The sequence below is a fragment of the Desmodus rotundus genome, chromosome 6, assembly GCF_022682495.2.
Source record: "Desmodus rotundus isolate HL8 chromosome 6, HLdesRot8A.1, whole genome shotgun sequence".
Lineage (NCBI taxonomy): Eukaryota > Metazoa > Chordata > Mammalia > Chiroptera > Phyllostomidae > Desmodus > Desmodus rotundus.
In genome coordinates, this window is record NC_071392.1 from 153,102,083 (window position 1) to 153,118,039 (window position 15,957).

The 15,957-nt window shown below is 47.6% G+C and overlaps 1 protein-coding gene across 1 annotated transcript in view; it reads left to right on the forward strand.

Moving 5' to 3' along the window:
* DOCK2 (dedicator of cytokinesis 2) overlaps positions 1-15,957 on the forward strand; it is a 355,926-nt gene that overhangs the window by 53,626 nt on the left and 286,343 nt on the right. The window contains exons 13-22 of the mRNA XM_024576730.3: positions 44-169; positions 1,364-1,488; positions 6,535-6,633; positions 8,407-8,479; positions 8,590-8,693; positions 10,435-10,618; positions 10,723-10,820; positions 12,544-12,633; positions 13,905-14,005; positions 14,829-14,963. Coding sequence (XP_024432498.2) covers positions 44-169; positions 1,364-1,488; positions 6,535-6,633; positions 8,407-8,479; positions 8,590-8,693; positions 10,435-10,618; positions 10,723-10,820; positions 12,544-12,633; positions 13,905-14,005; positions 14,829-14,963 — 1,135 coding nt within the window. The remainder of the gene's footprint in view (positions 1-43; positions 170-1,363; positions 1,489-6,534; positions 6,634-8,406; positions 8,480-8,589; positions 8,694-10,434; positions 10,619-10,722; positions 10,821-12,543; positions 12,634-13,904; positions 14,006-14,828; positions 14,964-15,957) is intronic.

Sequence of the window (15,957 nt, forward strand, 5' to 3'; positions counted from 1 at the left end):
ACCTTGAGGACGCTGGCTCTTCACGGCGAGCCTTCCCTTCCAGGCCTCTGGGTGACCATGAAGATGCTCGTGGGTGACATCATTCAGATCCGCAAGGACTACCCACACCTGGTAGACAGGACCACGGTGGTGGCCAGGAAGCTGGGCTTCCCAGAGATCATCATGCCAGGTCTGGCCTTTCCCCCGGGGCAGGTGGTGGTCCAGCTGGTTGAATCCTTTTTACAGAACCAATTCCTTCCTTTCCCACTTCTTTTCTCTAATTCTCCCTGGAAACAACTTTTGCATCTACATAAATCTTCTGTGCATTCTCATAATAAACACAAATACGTAGATATACCAATGTACTTCCTTCCCACGAATGGGATTGTATTGCACTTCATATGCTTTATATGCTTTTTATAGTTTTTCTGCAACTTACTTCATCACTTAATAGTTTATCATGGGCATCCTTTCTACTTTAATACACATAGAATAAGTCTATTCTTTGGGGGAGAATATTGTCATTCTCTGACATTTTTAAAGTATTCTTTTATTACCAAAGGACCCACTGCTCATTGGAAAATGTTCAAATAGCTTGAAAAGGTATAAAGTGAAACATGAAAACCTCCCTCAAATCTCTGTCTCCAGAAGTAACCACCGCTATTAACATTTTCCACATGTGTATGAAACAGAAGGAAAACAACTGAGATTACATACGATTCTTTTGAAACCCCCCTTTTTGTTTTAAACCCGTGTCCCGGACTTGTGTCCACAACTGCTGTCACTGACTTCTGCCTCCCTTCCACAGTCACATGGCAGCCCGGGGGTGACAGGGGGTCTGTAGGGTAATTTCTTCCCGGCTGCCTCACCTGAGACCTCGATTTCTTGTGATTCCCCTGGGGATTTTCAATTCTTCTTGCCCCTCATTCCTAAAGACATTTCTCACCTCATCCCTGATCCTGTGTTCCTTGGATGCATGAAAACTCACCCTCTCTGCTTCCATGCAATAAAAGACCCATGAATGTCCATGGCTGTTACTCACAGGCCAGGATCCGGTCTACTGGAGCTTTTCCTTGCCTCCCCAGAAGGTGGCACTAGAGGATGAAAATTAAATGATGTTCATGGAGAGAGAAATTCACGGCCAATTTTGACCATCCTACCTCCCTCTTTGCAACTGGTTTTCCTTTATCCCCTGGTTACCTACTTCTCCAGCCACCCCGAAGAAGTCGAGAGCCTTTTCCAAGCAGTGCTGATTTTAATCTCATTAACAAATGGGCGCCTCCCTCTGCTCGCTCCCCCGCCCCTTCCCCTCGCCCTCTAAGTCAGTGTCTGTCTCTCCAGCTACCCAGACTCCGACTCTCACCTCTCTCTCCTTCTGCCTCAGGGGACGTCCGAAACGACATCTACATCACTCTGCTGCAAGGCGACTTTGACAAGTACAACAAGACCACACAGAGGAACGTGGAAGTGATCATGTGTGTGTGCGCGGAGGACGGCAAAATACTGTCTGTAAGGACCCCGGCTCCTGCTCTGGGGGCCAAGGCCCCCTTGGGTGCCTCAGCTCATAGAGATTTGCATTCCCCACCCGATTCTGCTCTCTCAGTGCCAGCCGCCTTCCGGATGGTGTTAAGTAATGTGATCTACACCTCTCAGCAGTGTGGTTAGCACTGTAGCCCATGATAAGACCTCGTGTTGTGACTTCTTCACACCAAAGCAAATTTGTAACGTCTCTTCCTTGCCTTTCATGACCCCTTCTTCTTTTTGTGTGTCTTTTTTGCTTGGCCTCACCTTGTAGGTTAGCTTTTTGCAGTTAGAATATTGTTCTCACTGAAATATGAGCCGGTTTATTTGGGCCACATTCATGGCAAGAAAAAAGATCAATACAGAGCCTTGGGCTGGTGGAGGCTCAGGATGTGTTCAAAACAGACATTCCCAACACTTAATCTAACTCCCAGCGCTCAGCCAGGAAGTCTGGTGGAGAGCTGCATTCGTAAATTGGTCTCCAGAGGGCCAGCGGAGTGTATTCAAGAATGCAGAGCACGTTGCTATAAATATTTTTACAGCATATGTCCTGTACAATATTTGTCATGTGTGTTTACATTTATTTACTTATATTTCCTTTAAGGTTGTCAGCAGTTGTGTCCAGTGTGTGGGAGGGTTTTGCATCTCCTTTCAGAATATTTAGGGGAAAGTGAAATCACTCTCAGCAGACGTTTCAGCGTGGGCAAATATTCCTCTTGGGCCACAGTAGGTGATCAGATAGCACAGCAGGATGGGGGTGTGAGTGTTGGCAAGTCATCTGCTCTGGCCTGGGGCCGGAGCTCGGGCCGACTTTGCTCTCCTCTACCCAAGAATAACCAGCATTACAGAGACGTCTCAATGTGCCAGGCACCATGATAAGTATGATGCATTGCCGTCATTATCCCCACTTTTACAGGGGACACTGAACCTTTGTCAGGTGAAACAATTTTCCCAAGGTCATGAAGTCAGTATAAGGCTGCGGGGGCGGGGAGTGGATTCTGGGGTTCCAGCTCTTTCACACTTCACTCTAAAGCCTCTGCATTTTAAAACTTAACCAATTCATCTCTCATTTTAAAGTGAGGCTAATCACCGATTCTTTCAAATTCTGGGGAAATACATGATTGTTTTTTAAATGTAAAGAAATCCCCACAATTGCCTTTTTTTTGTTGTTCGTAAAGACTGGCCCCATTAATTAATATGTAGCTGAGCAAAATCCAAGTATTTAACTCATCCTCTTTTTGTTGGATTCTGAAACTTTCCTGAAAAAATAAGTGAGAGAGACACTTTGCTCAAAGGAACATAAAGGACGAGCGGAGGGTTTTTATCTGAAAGACTGTTTGCATTTCACAAATGTATGGGCCATTGCCTTGAAGTTATTTTTATCCAGCTACCTGTTGGAGAACTTTTAAACCCCAGATTCATTTTTGAAACACTGATATGCTTGCCTTCAATGTGGCCGAAGGACAAATTAGGAAACCATTAACAAAGCGGGCATCTTATCTTGTCTGAACCATTCTTGCTTCTACCTCTGTTACCCTTTCAAGTCACACCCCACCAGGCCGAGCAGGCGCACTCAGGTGCATGTATAGGCAGGTACAATGGGGGCTGAAGTGCAGAGGCAACTGTGGGTCGTGGGGATAATTTGCAGTTTCGTCTGTTCAGGAAGTTATGGGGGAGTTCAGTTGACTGACTATTGAAAGTTGCTAAGGAAGCCTGTGGGAGGCTTTCCTTTCTCTCTCTGCAGAAATAAATATTACCGCCTAATTAAGTGTCAGGCAGCGCACTTAAAACACTCAACACTTCTGTTTGGTACTGGCAGGCTCCTGTGGGAACCATCCCGCTCAGGGATGTCAGCTTCTCCTCCTGCCCCAGGTGCACACTGTCCTTGGCAGAGCTGGACCAGAGGACAGAGTTGGTCATATTTGTCCTTGGCTTACTTTGGGGTTTCAACAACCTTGCTCAAGAAGGACCATAAGCTGAGAAGCTAACGGGGTGGGCTTTGGGATCAAACAGACAGGGTTTGGATTCAGTCCCCGTGTGATCTTGGGCAAGTTTATATGTGCATAAAAGAGGAATAATAATCTCTTTCTCATGGGGTTGCAGGTTAAGCAGAATAGTAGGTGTACGGTGCCTGGTATGCAGCAAATACTTGGTAACAGAAAGGAGGATAACTGAGAAGGCAGACTCACTACAGGGTGAAGCCCTGGGCAGGAACTGAGGGGGTTCAAGCAGGCAATCCAATGTGGATGCCTGAAGCAAGTTTAAGGAGAATCAAAAAGGCTCAGATGCCAGACTGAGAGGCCTCTGCTCTTTGGAGACCAGCCGGCGAAAGCTGGTGGAAGTGGGGCGTGGAGCAGTGTGGGGCAGTGTGGTGCAGTGGTTAACATGGTTCCCTCTGGGGCCAGGCAACCAGGCTCAAAGCCCAGCTCAGCCCAGATTAGCAGGATGACCTTGAACAAGTTACATAATGTCTCTATACCTAAGATTCTCTGTGTGAAAATGAGACCAGCAGTGGCACCTTATTCTTGTGAATATCAAAGAAGGTGATCTACATAATAGGTGTTCATTACAGTTAACCACCTTTACTGGAAAGGCATAGTAGTCTCCCAGCTTGATTCCCACCTCTAGGACGCTGATCCGCATCTCCCCAGGAGGCATCCTTGCTGGTGTACAACACTGGCTCTCAGAGTGTGTTCACATCGCAGCGTCATCTGTTCCTCAGGCCATTCCTGGTAAACAGGGCCTGTGTTGGGAGCCTGCTTTTCCTCCTGCTGAAGTGTGCCTGCCATGGCCAAGTCAGCATTAACCTTCCATGCTTCCTGATCCCTGCAAGGGTTTCCTCCACTGACCTGCAGCTAACCAGAGGCCCTTTACTTGTTCACTGGGGCCATGGAAGTAGGCAATGGGGAAAACTATCAAGCAGGCTGACTTCAGACATACACAAATCAGTATTTCCCCTAAAAGGGGGCTTGGTCCCTGGTCACGACACTCTCCAGACACACGTGGTAACGTTCACTTTATCTCCGAAGTGGCGAGGTCTTGCCTTTCTCGGAATAATGCTGAGACTTTCCTCCAGCCTTAGGCAATCAGAAATTTCCATCGTCGGGACAGTTTTGTGGCCTTCAGTCGCCTGCTATGCGGCAATTTTACTCTCACCAGAGATAGATGTGTATTTTCAGATTTTATAAGCTAGATGGTGATTCACTGGAGCTACAGAAACTCTAAGCCCATAAATGTCACTAGATATAAATCTCGGGAGGCTAGAAGGCATCTAGGTGGTTCTAAAACGAACGCTGGACAAAGAGCAGAGGGTCTGAGACGTAGACCAGCTCTACCCCTTTTTGGGCAAGTGATTAACCTCTCAGGGCCTCAGTTTACTCAGCTGTGAAATGGGGGTAATGGCGGTAATCATGAGAGGGGTTATGAGGGCTGAATCAGGTGAGGTAGTGCGTGTGGAGGGCTTAGCATAACGCTAGACAAAAAGCACTCTCTGAACGGTTAGAAAAACCTCTGAAGTATGTTTTTCATTTATTGCCTCGAGAATTTCTGAAAGGGTTTATCCCAGTGAAAGCCAGGAGAGTTGGGTGTTTTTCCTTTTTTCCAGTCACTGGTTATCCTTGGGGTTTTTTCCCCTTATTTTTAGGGGTAAGTTCTGAAAGGACAGACACCATGTCCTTATGTTCAAGTAGATTCAGTTTGGTCGCAAGTACCATCTGTCAACATTACATTGAGCTCATTCTTTCCCTGTAGCTCAGAAGTAAAGAGGGAGCTGTCCCATGAGAGGGGCAGGTCTCTCCTTCCCACAGGTTTCTTGGTTCACCAGGGGTTCCCCCATGGGTTCAGTTTTGGTCATTCAACTTTGGGGTGGGGTGGGGTGGGGTTGGTGTCAAGGATCTGTTGGAGAATCTGGTAGAATCTGGGGAGAGGCACGGACTCTCTTACCAATAAAACTCTCCAAAGCACACAGCTTTGAAATTTGGGGGCTTGGAACTATAACACTCACGTTGCTGAGTCTCTGCAGACTTGAGGTTAGAATGTGCTGGTCTGGTGTAAAGACCACCAGACCAGCCCCTTCTGGGTGATCCTAGCTTCAGTCTTTTTTGGTGGTCCAGTAGCTAGAATGAACAGAGAGAGCACTAGGGGCTGGCATCCTCTGTTAGACGGGAATTCCTTGTTATTTGGAGGGTGATTTTTATGGCAAAGAATAAATAGCCTATGCAGGTATGCTCGCTCTGTGCTCATTCTGCTCAGAGTGTCCTTCCCGCATCTCTGCCCAGGGTCCACTTGGAATCTTTCTTCAAGGTCTTCAGCTGTCATTGCCTGTAAGAAATCCTGAGTCCTCAGCGGGAACTTAAATGTCTCTTCTCTGTGCCCCGGAGTAGTAGATACACATGTCTGTCATCGTGTTGCATTGTTCAGTGATTTGTCTGCTCATCTAACGGTCCCTCCACCAAACTGAACCCCCATGTCAGGTTTAATATCCGACCTATGCCTGTAACCTAGAGCTTAGCACGGGCCTGGTACCTGGAAGATGCTTGGTAACCGTGGGCTTCCTCAGCCCCTCGGCCTGCGTGTCCGTCCGAAGCCCAAGCCCCTCCCTCCCCTTCTTCAGCTCACACTGGCACTTTGGTGTGTTCGCATCAGAAATCCATCAGCACAAGCTGCTGCCTGACTGAGCCTGTTGGTAAACTTTGCGCACAGAATTAGGGAACAGATAGGATTAATAGGACTGACAGCCTGTGGTAACTCCAGGGCGGGTTACCATTTACAGTAGGCAGCCACATCAGCCCTGGAGCGCTCCAGTGGTTTCCAGGATGCAAGTAATAAATTTCTGTAGTTAAGCAGCTGTCACTCTTGGGGCTGGGGACAATCATGTATAAATCTGTAATGTAGAAGGACCATGATGGCTACCCGGCAGAAGAGTTGGGAATGGCCCCAAGGCCCCAGGTCCTAAGGCCTTGGGGCCAAAATTACCCAAGCACAGGAAGTGGCAGTTCTGTAGAATTTTCCCTCTCTTTGCTTTTCTTGGCACAGAATGCAATTTGCGTGGGAGCAGGAGACAAGCCCATGAATGAATATCGGTCTGTTGTGTACTATCAAGTCAAACAGCCACGGTGGATGGAAACAGTCAAGGTAATAATAATAATAATAATAATAATAATAATAGCGGCAACCACGCAGGCAGGGGCTCTGAGGCACCTCCCTAACATCTGAAGCAGCACCCCAGCCAGTGTCCAGTGGCATGCTGGGCGGTGGAAACGGTGGCCCGGTGGGGAGCACTGAGGTTCCCTTCACCGGCCCAGGACCTAGGCTCCGTGGAGTTGTCGGATGGCCCTCTTGTGGACGGTACCCAGCCCCCATCGAGTTGTGTCAGTCTTCTCAGCGGTGCGCAGTGACAGAACTTGTGAGCAAATGTGAGGCTATAAAAGGCCACTTAATACCTGCAAGTGGCATTAATCACAGCTAGTCACATTACCAGATTGTCACACCGAGCAGAAGGGAATAGCGTGCGCTGGAAGAAGAGTTTGGAATTAATTCAGTGAACAGTGAAGCTGGATCACAGCTTCAGACATCTCTGCCTTGTAACTAGTAGCAGTCTTTGCTCAGCCCTCAAGATGTTCCCATGGTGTGCTTTGCAGAGGTCACTATTCAAACCTCAGAGGTCCTTGCCTAGACACCTAGATTCCTGTTTTCCTCAGAGGGTCTCCCTAAACTCGCTGTCTTCAAACTGATGGCCGGCTGAACTCTGGGGTCAGAAAGCTATTGAACCGAGGTGGCGTTCTCTTCTCTGTGTTCTGTCGCACCCCAATTAGATCTTTGTTAGCCCTCGCCCCATGGTTGGTGTAACGGCGTCGCCCCATGTGGGCCACGAGCCCTGCGAATTGCAGGGACTTTCATCAGCATGGCCAGTGGCTCGCATGATTGTAGCTCATAGTAACCGTTCAGTATGCAGGGAAGGAACAAATTGGACTGCAGCTGCCAGAGAGGCCCCCGGTTCTTTTGTTCTGTCTGAAACACACAAGTGGGGACCTCTTCAGGCTCAATTTTCATTGTCTGGAGCAGAAAACAACCCAAAGTACACATCTGTTTGGATTTTAATAGGCGTCTGTACAATGTAAACCTGTCCCTTTTAAAAAGCAAAGTTGTTTCTTGCAGGTAGCTGAGCTTCTCTGCCTTGGCGTGAACTGTACATTACAGAGAGAGCTGTAGGCTTTGGTGGTGGGAAGAGTTGGGGGATGGGGGTTGGGGGGAAGGGGGCACTTGTCAGTCCAGAGCCAGTCCAAAAGCCTCTCAGTCAAGGGTATGGCAGGCCACCCGCTGGACAGTGAGACTGCAGTGACCGAGGAGTGATTATCTCAGCTCAGTGTCCTCAGTGACAAAAGCATCTGGACCTGTGTCTAAACAAGCTTGGTAATGAGCCCTAGGATTTACTCAAATATTATTGGATTCCAGCATTTTCATTAATTTTCATAAACGAGAGTCCTCAGGCATAGCCCCTGATGACCGTTGTCGATTTGCTCAGCCCTGCTGCCATCTCCAGCACTCCTGGTGAGCGTGAGGAGAGTGTGCATTGTGCGCCTTGCAGCGCTTCGCATCCTGTGCTCAAGTTATGTGACTTTTATATCAATTTGGGGAGATTCATTCTCCCGCACTATAATTTACAGACCTCTTTTCATTGGCTGGGATTGCAATTTGCCAAATGGGTTACATTTGGTACTTTATTTTCTCTTCATAGCTAGTTCTTATGTAATTTATTTACAGTTCATTGGGCTTGATGGGTGGGCAATAAATCAGCGTGTAGCGCTCTCAGTTAAATGGTCAGGCTGCCTTTTGGGGGGGGTGAGGGAGTGGAGGGGGACGCTGCGTAACTCACGGTTTCCTGAGCTCTGGTTTCTGCCTGTGGAGGTGGCCGTCCCTATTGAAGACATGCAGAGGATCCACCTGCGATTCATGTTTCGACATCGGTCATCCCTGGAATGTGAGTACCAATCAAAGGGCATCCCTGCAGCACTCCTAAGGCAAGAGGAGGGGCGTCACTGGGTGGCCCCTGTGTCCTTTTCTTTCCTGACCTCACAATGCTATTTCCAGCTAAAGATAAAGGAGAAAAGAACTTTGCCATGTCCTATGTGAAGCTGATGAAGGAAGACGGGACCACGCTGCAGGACGGATGCCACGACTTGGTGGTCCTAAAGGTACCCTGAGTTGGAGCGGACTCTGCAGCGAGGGGGCTGCAGGCAGCAAAGGGGAGATGGTGGGACTGCTTCATAGTTAACAATGGGGACCCCAGGATCACACCCACCATGGCTCACCAGCTGTGTGGCCTTGTGCAAAATCTGAACCTCTCTGGGCCTCCATTTCTGCGATGAGCCCTCAGTGAATGACTGTGAGAATTACATGAGGCGGTTCATAGGAACATGAGAACAGCAGGTGCAGGGAACACTCAATAGACAGAAAAGACTTTTATCACATGCGGAGAGGCCTGTGACTCTGAAAGCCCCTCTGTGGGATGTGCAGGCGACCACACCAAACATTGGACAGATGCTTCACTGCGGCTTCTGGGAAACAGTAGGATTCAGGCTCCCAATCCTGCCACTGACCAACTGTGGACTCTTCTCACATCCTGTCCTGAGTCTCACCTTCCTGTTTCTTAAGTGGTGATGGGGATATTTATGACAGGCCAGTGAGATGACCCACGGGAAAGGGGACAGATGCCAGCCATCGTTATTTCTGCATCACAAGACTTAGACTGTGTTCAAAAAGTGGGAAGTGTTTGCCTTGATGACATCTGTGTACTTTCCAGCGACCGCTCTGCTGACAGCAGGCTGCCTCTGCCAACACCTGGCTGGAGGCAGTGCTGCGGCTGCGAAGCAGGGCCAGGCCAGGTGGTGGGCACAGGCATCAAGCCCTTGCTCTTGGCTTTCTCAGCCTTGGAGGCTGAAATGGCGCTTTTGTCCGAGACCTGCATGGAAAATACAGGTCCATCAAGGCTTTATGACACTTCTCTGAGTCTGCCTGACTTTTTCAAACCACCCCTACCCCTTCTTCTGGGCAGCCTCCATTTCATCATTTAGGACATATCAAGGTATAGTTCTTGGCTTGAAAGCCATTCTTTCTCAACAGACTGCAAAGTTGCTGGGTGTGGAGGCCCCGTTGCAGTCAGTTTCCCGTTTACTCACCTTCCTTAAGCCTCAGTTTCCTCATCTGTAAAATAAGGACGATAGTACCCACAACAGCTCCAGTTGTTGTGAGGCTTAAATGAAGAGAACTAAGGCATATAAAGCACTTAGAGTGGCATCTAGTTGAGAGTAAGGGCTCAATGAACATGAACTCTCATAATGCTTATGCCTAATCTTTCATTTCAGCATGCCATGGGACTCACGTGGGCATCACCTAAGGGTTCTGTGTGCGTTACTGCCATTCGGTCTGCTTGAAATTGATAGGAAGTAGGTAATATGGTTAATCCTCAGCTTCATCATGAGAAAAATGTGACACAGAGAGACCAAGGCACATACCCAGGGTGACCCAGAGTTGTGAACGATAGAACAGCGCCTAGATTCCAGGGCTTTCTGGCTCCAGTGCCTTTGCTGTCGACTTCTTTCAGCTGATTCCTCGTCTGCCTGGTGTGCATGTGTATTAAGATCTCCAAAGTTTGGGATGAGTGAACATGTCCTATCGGGAATCTTCCGTTTCCTTTTGCCACGAATGAAGTCCATAGAGCCCTTAACTGGTGGATCAACTCATTTTCCATGAATGTGACCTTGGAAAAACAGCTCTGCCTCACCAGCTGTTGTATATTGCTTCTGTGATGATCTCCTCACTCTTTCTGACCCTCCCCACCTCGCAATGTGTAGTCTGGCCACCACAGGCTCTGTGTAGCGTTGGGTGTATAACCCTTGGCTCAGGGACAGGGCATAACCCAGGTGTTGTTCCCAGGGGGACAGCAAGAAGATGGAGGATGCCAGCGCTTACCTGACTCTTCCCTCTTATCGACACCACATGGAAAACAAGGGGTCCACTCTGAGTCGGAGCTCTAGCAGTGTTGGGGGGCTCTCGGTCAGCTCCCGGGATGTGTTCTCCATTTCTACCCTGGTGTGCTCCACAAAGCTCACCCAGAACGGTAAGGGAACTGTCAAGAGGCGCGTGTGCGCGCAAACACAGGACGTCCTGAGGTGGACAGTGTAGGCCAGTGATAGTAATTCCACTTGTCTGACTCTGTTCCAGTGGGCTTGCTGGGTTTGCTGAAGTGGCGTATGAAGCCTCAGCTACTACAGGAGAATTTAGAGAAGTTGAAGATTGTGGATGGAGAGGAAGTGGTGAAGGTCAGTATTCATCCACCAGTGACAGAGCTTTGAGTCATGAGTGGCTTGGGGAGGAAGGGGCAACTTTCTCTCCGACAGTGGAACGGCTTGTGTCAGAGTGCCCTGAGAAAACATTACTGGGAGCCCTGGGGGGTGGTTTGCTTGAATGACACTAAATGTCGAGCTGCAGCAAAGCATGGTTGTTCTCAGTGTCTGGAAATAGATCAGTATGAGTGTGGATCCCAGCTCACCTGCCTGCCAGCTCTGTGGGATAATATTATGAATATGACGTACTTCTCGGGGTTGTCGTGAGCATTCAAGGGGATGATATTAAAAAGTTACTCAGCACAGTCTCTCTCACACATAGTACCCAATGACTGAACTAGAGCACACAACGTACAAAGTTCACTAGAAGGTAACTAACTTTTGTTGTTATAAATTGCTGCAGCAGTATGATCTCTTAGTACTGCCTACACATTACTGTTAGATATGAAAAGTACGCTTGGTTTCTGGTGCTTGGAGAACATTATGCATTAGACACGAGGAGGGGAGAGACGCTAGGGCTCACATGGTAAGTGGAAGAAGCAGAAAACAATGCAGATGTCAAGTGTGTTGTTGTGTCTGCGTGGCGGTGGAGAATGTAATGTCTGAAGTTCAGATCTAATGAAAGCCGCCCTCCTCTGCAGCACCACGAACTGGGACGAGGGCTTCCCCGAGGTCCTGGTGGTCCTGTTTCCTCCAGAAACTCAGGACAGCTAGCAGCTCCGCAAGGAAACGTCTTTATATGGTAGCTCTGTGTTTTGAGGGACTCTAGGAAATATTGACCCACCCTTTAGGAAGGAGGGGTATCACAGCTTAGTTACTTGTCTACGCATGGAGGAAAAATGGTTGAATTTCCAGACCAGTGCTTCAGATGTGCACTACTGACCCACTTCCCTGGTTGGGCAGTGGCGGAGAAGTTCCCCAGACATCCTTCTGTAAGGTATCACCTTCGAGCAGCTTAGAGAAAACATCTGGGAGTGAATTCTGTTGTCTCCTTCTTGCATGATTTTTTTTAAGTTTGTCATTGAAGTATAATATAATATAGTAAAATATGTACAGAGCGCTTATTTTAAAAGTACAATTCAACATACGGGGTAGGGCAAAAGTAGGCTTAAAGCTGTGAGTATGTGAAACACAGTTTATTCTTGTGTTATTGTTTGTCAGTTATTGTATCATTTTCTATACCGACAACTGTAAACCACTTTTGCCCCAGCCTGTATTTTCATACACGTGCACACCCATGTACCCACTCCCTAGACCAGGGTCCAGGACATTTTAGCATGGCGGTGGGCTCCCTCTTGTGCTTCTCAGTCACACACCCGCTGGGGGCAACCACCAAGCTGACTACCTTCATCGGTGATGGGTTTCGCCTGGTCTTGAAGTTCATGACAGCAGAGTGCTGCAGAACGTGCGCGCTCACGCCTGACCTACTGCACACGATGCTCGCGAGGACTCCCCTCACCGTTCCGTGCAGAAGTAGGCCGCTCTTCCTCACCGCTGTGGACTGCTCTGCGGTGTGGCAGTGCCGCCCCATGTGCATCCACGGCGCTGGCGGTGAACAACTGGGGTGCCCCGAGTTCTGGTTCTTGTGAACTCAGGCACGTGGTGCGTGTGCGCCCTCATTCTCTTAAGGGTACACTGAGAGATGGATTTGGGGGCCACCTGCACTCTTCTTTAATGCGACCTTCATTACTCTGTCCAGTTTCTCCAAGACACTCTGGATGCCCTCTTCAACATCATGATGGAGCATTCCCAGAGCAATGAGTATGACATCCTCGTCTTCGACGCTTTGGTAAGAGAGGGGACAGGTGTTTGTGGCATTATACATTCGTGTGTGTCTCCCCGAGAGAACCCTGAGAACTTACGGTCCTTGTGTGGCCCTTCTCGTGAATCTTTTGGAGGAATTACAACCCGGGAATGGGCTGCTGGTCCCCTTCGGTAGTTCGGAGTTCGCTTGTCTGTGTGGGCAGAATGAGGGAATCTTCAGTGTCGGTGTCAGATGGGCGCTGGTTGAAAGAACACGAAGCCGGATACCGTGAATAATCACTTTGGCTTTCCGTGAATGGCGGGAGCCAGTCTCTGACCGGGTGGTAAAGGGCCCACTGTATCTCCTGACTCCCCTTTACCTTCTTCTCCTTCGTAGTCTCCAACTCACCAGTCATTTTGCTCCCTCCAGAACCTTTCATGGTGCAGTGCCGCCCAGATCTCTCTGCTTCCTGTCTTCCTGAATGGTTTCTTCCTTCTCTCACTGTCCCGACTTATGTTTTCTCAGCGTCGTGTCCACATACACATAAGAAACATTTGAGTTAGGTTATCAGTGGCCAGCAGAGTATTGTGTCAGGGATGTTTACATTTATAAAGAGGTTACTTGAAGTTAATTGTGACTTTGTCTAGTGCTTCCCAGGGGGGTCTCCTGGAAAGCTAGCCCTAAGGAGAGAGGCTTCCTGACAAAAAGACCCTTTGATTCAACTATGTGGGGAAGTGCTGAACATTGTACACCCTCTTGAGGAGTCACGGTCGTGCAGGTATATTGAAGACTCTGGGAAGTCCTGTGATGAAGAAGGCAGTCTAACGGTGACAACCGGGAATTTCTCAAACTTGCCTAACCATGGAAACGTTTATCTAATAATACTCTGTAGCATGCCACATGAAACACTTCTTCTTAATCCTCACCCGAGGACATGCTTATTTATTTTAGAAAAAGGGAAAGGGAGAAAGAGAGAGAGGGAGGGAAACATCGATGTGAGAGAGAAGTGTCGATCTGTTGCCTCTCATATGTGCCCCAACCAGGGATCAAACCCACAACCTACGCATGTGCCCTGACTGGGAATCAAACCCTTGACCTTTCAGTTTACAGGATGACGCTCCAAACAACTGAGCCACACTGGCCAGGGCTGCATCAAACACTTTAGGAGAGAGACTACCTTAATGAAAAGGCCTAAGATATATTAGTGAGCTAATTCCTGGGTAAAAAATTTTGATAGAGGTTCACTTGTGCCATGTGAATATGGCTTCTTGCCCCAGGTCTGTCCCCAGAATGCTGATTCTTTGCCTCTTCCTCAGATCTACATCATAGGACTCATTGCTGACCGGAAATTCCAGCACTTCAACACTGTTCTGGAAGCTTACATTCAACAGCATTTCAGCGCTACCTTAGCTTACAAGTAAGTAGCTGCACCTCCTGCTTGCCCTGCCAGGATGCATGGGGCACCAGGAACTTGAGGATTTTCCTTTTGTCAGTAGCCTGTGTGAGTTCTCCCTTTTCTGACAAAATCCAGTCTATGCCTGGGTTATGTGGATTGCATAAAAATATGCAAACCCATAGACTGAGATGACTGCTTTGTGGTGGCAGAAGTATATGGAAGTGTTCATTCATTCAGTCAGTCAGTCAGCTCTCACTTACTGAGCAGCTACTTGTGATAAACACTGGGATTCAAAGGCTAAGGAGAAAAAAGCCCAATGCCAGGTAGGTCTCTATAGCTTGGGTACAGGGCCCTGAGCATTAGAGATGGGATTTGACGCTGGGAAGGTTGGTGCAAGCCTGTCTGGGAAGGGTCTTTGAAAGGAGGTTAAGTAGTTCAAAGTCTGCCTTGCTGGAAATAAAGAAACATGGAAAGTTTCTAAGCAAAGGAGTTTCATGATATCGCCAGAACATTTTCTGTAGGAAAAAATGCTGACAAAGACATTATCGCTACCATTATTCCCAATTGTATTCTGATTATGACTAGTTTTTCTAGTCAAAGGATTTTTCTTCCTCACTAGTGTTTTTCTTTGTTGGCTTTCTACAGGCAGGAAATAATTATTCACTCTCTGTATTAAATGTAATTTTTAAGCAGAGTTATTTTTGTGGTTGTAAATGAGTGAGTAAGCTTAGCTATAGCACCACCTTTAACCTTTTATTGAAAGCCTTATAATTTACTGAGCAAACTAATTACCAGGCTGTGGGTTGGGAAGAGATGTATTTTGAAAATACAATCCCTTATTCAGGAAACTGATGACGGTGCTGAAGACTTACTTGGATACCTCCAGCCGAGGGGAGCAATGCGAGCCGATCCTAAGAACGCTCAAAGCTTTGGAGTATGTGTTCAAGTTCATTGTTCGGTCAAGGACCTTATTTTCACAGTGAGTACTTGTTCAGTAAGAGTGATTGATTAGCTCTGCAATATTTTGGGATGCAGCAGTATTTGCATAGTTGGAAAAACTCTTCTTACAAAATTATAACGAGACGTCAATCAAAAACAAGTTAAAATCCAACTTAGAGAGTTATGAATGGGTAATAATTGTTCCTTATAAACTTATTTGGGAAAAAAGAAATCTTAACATGTGTAGAATCATGTCTCATCCAATGAACATGATTTATGAGCTGTTGCTCTTCAGCATTTCACCTAACATTCCTCATTTGATTTGCTGTGTGGTGAAAACTCTCCAGGAGTCTGTTCCATGGGGGTGGAGAGAGCAGAACTCGGAGAGTTGGGTATTTATTTGGCTCTTGGAGGTTGTACATGACAGATGAGCTGGCATTTGCAGTTGGCCTGCCTGTCCTTGAGATCCTAGTGGCAGAAAAGTAAGCTGACATGCTGAAGTACCTAAGAGATTTGACGTTTGATGGTCAGTATCACAGAGGTTAGCTGCCCCTTGAAAGGGTTTCAGAGATGAATGCGGCCTGCAAAAGAACACTTTAGATTCCTGGCTATCAAGGCAAAGTTAGGCTGGGGATGGGTTATGTGTGATGGGAGATAAGAAAAAACATACAGGGAATGTTTTGTCCAGATTCTTATCAGTGCATATGAAGAACACTCAACTCAAGCTGACTTCTGGAGAAATGGGACTTGGTTATATTTTTCATTATTGAAAAATCCGGCGGTAGATTGGCCTCAGGCATGGCTGGATTCAGATGCTTAATGTTATCAGCGTTGTCTCTACCTCTCTAGATTTCGGCTCTGCTTTTCTTTTGCTGGTTGCCTTCTAAGGCAAGTTTTCCAAAGTCAAAGTCGTTTGAAACCTCAGGTTCATATTGTATTAGCTTAAGCAACCCTAGTTTCCTTGTTCTTCCCGCAAGCTCCTGTGCCAAGAACTGTGTTGGGTCAGATGCTAAGAAAATCTTAAGCCATGTGAG